Below are 5,319 nucleotides of genomic sequence, written 5' to 3'. Positions count from 1 at the left end.
TTTAAAGCTCAACAGCTACATGAAATTCTAAACATCGAATGAATATTAATATTCAGTTCTTTTTTTGTTTTTGGCAGTGCGCATGCGCGTCGTTACTTCTACGTAAGAAGAAAATTGTTACTTGACGGGAACATCCCGCCCCCCGTTGGATGTTAGTCCAACATCATCCGGTAGTGGAAGTATGTTAGAGATGGCTCGGCGAAAAGTTCCTCTAGCTGTTTTGACGTCAACCACTCTGACAAGATTGTCTTCTCCAGGATAAGTTTTCACAATTCTAGCCAGATTCCACTGCATTGCTGTCTTACTAGGATCTTTAAGAAGGACTAGTTGATCAACTTTCAGATTTTCTTGTTGACAAGTCCATTTCGAACGTGTTTGTAGTTGACTCAGGTATTCATGGCTCCATCTATTCCAAACGCTGTCTTTCAGACCTTGAATCAGGCTCCACCTAGAAGAAAGAGAAAAAGAATCTGGAGCAGTATGATGTTCAGGAAATGACATAATCGGAGCTCCAACTATAAAGTGTCCTGGTGTCAACGGCTGCAGATCGTTAGGGTCTGATGACATGGGCGAAAGTGGGCGTGAGTTGAGAATACTTTCGATCTGCACTACGAGCGTAGTCAATTCTTCAAAATTTAGTAAGTTAGATTTTGTGGCTTTCAAGAGTATTCTCTTCATGGATTTAATATTAGCTTCCCACAGACTACGTAAGAAGAAAATTGTAACTTGACGGGAACAAGTATTTCGAGTGTTTGAAATGAGAGCGAAAGACTATTTTTTTTCCTAGGACCATCAGTAAAATGCATTTTGGTTTAAACATTTTAATTTTCCTTCAATTTTATTGTTCTTAAATTTGCTCCAATGTTGAATAGAATACATATTTATATGCCTTCCATGTGTCATTAATTCTTTCAAGCTGATACTAAAATAATTGCAAATAAATAAAGTAAACAATTGTAAAAAAGAAAAATGATAAGTGCTAATGTTTATAGTATGCTTTTCGGTGAGTCATCAATAAAGATCTTTATTTTCTTTGCTTATAAAATTTATCATATAACAGAATTAAATTATTTGTAGAGTGTTTCCTATTCAAATCTTGCAAACTCAACTGCTTTCTAAACAAGTTCATAGGTCATAGGGGACACCACTGTAAGTAGGATGGAAAGAAACTTTGAAAAATACACATGATAATAAATAATGATCACAGAGGAACGTTCTCAAGTATTATTCGTTGATGATAAGACATAACTTTGTATCACAATGTGAACATTCAAAAATTTACGCTAAAATAAACATTTCTAAATTACATAAAAGGGCAATCAAATGAAAACATCTTTAAAGCAGCAATTTATTTTTTTATCATTAAAAGATAATTAATAGCAACGTTCATATTCTGAAAGACGAAACGATCAAAGCCAATCTCATTGAAAGAAGTAGACCACTGACAAATCCACAACCTCATCCACTCCAGAACTTCAGCACCCAAATAAAACCGAAACAGAAAGGCATGTGTTACATTTAAAAAAATTTAATAATATCGCTCATGGGCTGCAATAGCGGCACAACTAAAAAAAATCAAGTTTTGAGATAAATGGGCTTAAAGTTTTCACCACTAAGCAAAATGCATAAGAAATACTTTCGTTAGCTTAAATGAAGATTACCTTCAAGTTGAATTATGAGTTGTGCAAGTACTATTGCTGCTGAAAGAATGTGTATTTTCATATTTACACCTGCCGTGCTTTTTGCAAAACGCGTGCCACTATTGCAGCCCATGAGCGATATGTAACATTTTAAAAAAAATAATATAATAATATGTTACATTTTAAAAAATATATAATATGGTGCAAATTGAGTAAATTATTTTATGTATTATTATAATGCATTAAATGAATGATTAGTGACGAGATGGTTTCGAAAATTATGTAAATATATATACATCATAATAAAAATATTATACTATTTTGGAATTGAACGAAATAGTATTTTGTATTTTGATATAGTCATTGAGTGAAAAAACAGACAATTATTTATTTCAAGTAAACAAATTAAGGCCGGAAATAGGATCAAGAGTAATTAAATTAAGGGGAATGTGAACATTAAGGAAAAATGGTAGTACAATGTTATCGTAGGATTAAAAATAACTCAATAGGTTCTAAAGGTCACAAAGTATGAGGTTTGGAGATAAATTGGTATCACCGAATTTGGAATAAGGGTGAAAACTAAAATTAATCAAAATCATAGATAAAAGATAAATAAGACAATGACTTGCTATATCCAGATACAAGCTTAGCATTTAACACGGTGAGATGATGTTTCCAACTAAATAAACGAACGCATGCCCAAACGAGAAAATGACAAAATGTACTCACCACATGCACGAGACACTGAAGGAAAGGAAATACATCAAAATAAATGAAAAATGCTGATTCAGCACAATTTTTTTTTTAAATTGTTGAATTATATTATTTTATATCACACACGGCCATAAACTTTACAACAGCTATTTTCATTAGGATTGGAATAGATTAAAATACTCAAACAAAGAACCGATCCTGAAATTAAGAAGCATTTTTACAAAAACCTGAAATACTTCAAGAAATGTGTGACATGAGTAAGAAATTTTCAAAGAAAACTTATATTTTTTTTTCTGTTTATTTGCAAATTTTTTCCGGTGTGTTCTGGATGTTCCTTCTTTAAAAAAAAAAAAAAAAGGAGATACCGTTTTGTTTTCGCTTGCATAAGAAAGAATGTCAAGCATTTTTCTTTTTTAAATTTAATAGGCTACAATAAAGAAAGAACGTTACAATGCTGCACGCTACATTAAAGACGTCTCCAGAGCAACTGAATGACTGTTCATATGGAAATCGCAGGTATTCGTCTCATACGACAACGACCCTTATAGTTCGTTGCGATTGCGAATTTACTAGAATGAAATTCCTGGATGCACTAGAGAAACTAATTTCATATTATAAACTGACATTATTGCACGAAAAATTTTTTACACTTAAGTCTTTTTTACATTAAACTAAAACTATTAAATATATTTCTTACAATTACGTAGTTATATACAAATTAAATTTCGGATTTTTTAGAATTTACTTGGTTAAGCCAGTTAACCTATCTCGTTAATACAACGTGGATTGACAGTTGAAATTCATTATTTATGGTTTTTTGAGGAAAAGAATATTAAAAAAATATTTACAGACGTTTGGCTTTCAAATTTTATAGATGTGAGAAGAGAGAGAAAGTTATAAAATAAATGGTAATATATTATAGATCAGATAATATTAATATTATCGTTAAACTTATTTTAATTTATTTATTTATTTATTTCTTCATTAAAGAGTTTTATAGGAATTAGAATTGCAACTTATAACTGTAAATAATTTAATAATTATCAAAACGTCAAATGATATTTCAAAAAATAAATAATAATGATTATTTCTTCCAACATTGTGTGAAATGAAAAAACATCTGCAGAAATGATTTGACTATCTGCTCTATTATTTATGTTTCTTTAGATCCTTTTTTAATGTAAACTAAGATTTTTTTCCCATTCAGAATGCATAATTAAGATTAATTCATATTACATAACTTAATATTCGCAACAACTAGATGCTACACTATTAAAATTTTAAGTAGAAGTTACAGTTATATTTCACAGTGTTATCCATTAAAAAAGAATATTTGAATTAAGTTTTAACAGTATTACAGGTAGACAGAAATAGACAGCTGGATACGGACTATGGTTGAATCTTTAATGTTTTTATTATATATTTTTCAGTTTTCACGTCTCTTTTTGACGTATCAAAAGCGATGGATTCGTGTAATACGGATAAACAAGTTTTCGCAAGAAAATCTTATTTAACTAGAGATTATCGTGATCTATCAGGAAAACGTTTTGTGTGCAACGTATGTGGTAAACCTTTCACAACGAGATCTAATTTAAAACAGCACTATCTTATTCACACTGGAGAGAAGCGTTATTCTTGTAATAAATGTGATAAAACTTTCAGATCAAAATCGAATTTAAAACAACACTATGCTATTCATACTGGAGAGAATTATTTATGTAGTGTGTGTGATAAATCTTTCACATCAGGATATTATTTAAAACAACACAGTCTAATTCATACTGAAGAGAAGTCTTATTCATGTAGTGTATGTGATAAAACTTTCCTACACAAATGTAGTTTAATCCAACATCGGTTTGTTCATACTGGGGAAAAGCCTTATTCATGCAGTGTGTGTAATAAAAGATTCACTAAAAAAGCTCGGTTAAGCCAACACAATAATATTCATACTGGTGAGAAGCCTTATTCTTGCAATATTTGTAATAAAACTTTTATGCAAAAGGAATATTTAAATAAACATAGCCGTGTTCATATGCAGGCGAAGCAATATTCATGTGATGTGTGTAATAAATCTTTTAGAACGAGTTGTAATTTGAATCGACACATTCTAACTCATACTGGAGAGAAGCCCTTTTTATGTGATTTGTGTGATAAATCTTTTGCGCGAAAAGAGTATTTAACCAAGCATTATCGTATTCATTTGGAAGATAAGCCTCATTCTGAAGAGGAGACGTTTTGTACTGTTTCTGATAAATCTTTCAAAATAGAATCAGACTTAAATAAACAACATCTAGATTATTCTGGTGAGGAATCTTAATTCTTGTAATGTCTCTGATAATTCCTTCAAAATAGAATCAGACTTAAATAAACAACATCTAGATTATTCTGGTGAGGAATTTTAATTCTTGTAATGTGTCTGATAATTCTTTAAAAATCGAAACAGATTTATATAAACATCCAGATTATTCTGGTAAGAAATTAATTCTTGTAATGTGTCTGATAATTCTTTCAAAGCAAAAACAGATTTATATTAACAACATCTAGATTATTCTGGTGAGGGTGTTAGTTTTTTTAATGTGTCTATAGTTTGTCTAAGGTAAAAACTTCCCTCGAACCAAAATCTGAGGCTGTCTGCTGTTATGGAAACAAGAATAGCGCATTTCAGGAGGGGCAGCTTCTCTAGGGCTAACAGAATAGACCAAAGAAAAAGATTCCAGCCAAAACCTATTCTAAAAAATGACCCCACGCCCCTTTGAAATAGTTATACCTCGTTACCATAGTCATCGCCACAGGCCTAGACGAATGGTTAGGGGAGCTCTTACATTAGACAAACTATAAATATTCTTTCAAAATGAACAACATCAAGATCATTCTGGTGAAAAGTCTAATTCTTCTAATGTGTCTAATAAATCTTTCAAAAGGGAATGGAATTTAAGTAAGCAATATTGAAATTATTCTGGTATGG

At 30.8% G+C, this 5,319-nt stretch overlaps 2 protein-coding genes across 2 annotated transcripts; one reads left to right on the top strand and one right to left on the bottom strand.

The window, feature by feature from the left end:
• Window positions 1–117: 117 nt before the first annotated feature.
• LOC139425426 (uncharacterized) lies at window positions 118–678 on the bottom strand. The gene has a single exon (XM_071180304.1). It carries the CDS (start codon window positions 676–678, stop codon window positions 118–120), a length of 561 nt encoding a protein of 186 aa, XP_071036405.1.
• Window positions 679–3,816: 3,138 nt separating this feature from the next.
• LOC107437890 (zinc finger protein 501-like) lies at window positions 3,817–4,671 on the top strand. Its single transcript, XM_016050028.3, has one exon. It carries the CDS (start codon window positions 3,817–3,819, stop codon window positions 4,669–4,671), a length of 855 nt encoding a protein of 284 aa, XP_015905514.2.
• Window positions 4,672–5,319: the final 648 nt, after the last annotated feature.

This window comes from Parasteatoda tepidariorum, chromosome 4, assembly GCF_043381705.1.
Source record: "Parasteatoda tepidariorum isolate YZ-2023 chromosome 4, CAS_Ptep_4.0, whole genome shotgun sequence".
NCBI lineage: Eukaryota > Metazoa > Arthropoda > Arachnida > Araneae > Theridiidae > Parasteatoda > Parasteatoda tepidariorum.
Note: the sequence above shows the minus strand (reverse complement) of the source record. Positions and strands in the feature narration are given on the sequence as shown.

Coding starts and splice junctions, on each gene's coding strand:
- LOC139425426 (XM_071180304.1), bottom strand. CDS start 678: ATGAAGAGAATACTCTTGAAAGCCACAAAATCTAACTTACTAAATTTT.
- LOC107437890 (XM_016050028.3), top strand. CDS start 3,817: ATGGATTCGTGTAATACGGATAAACAAGTTTTCGCAAGAAAATCTTAT.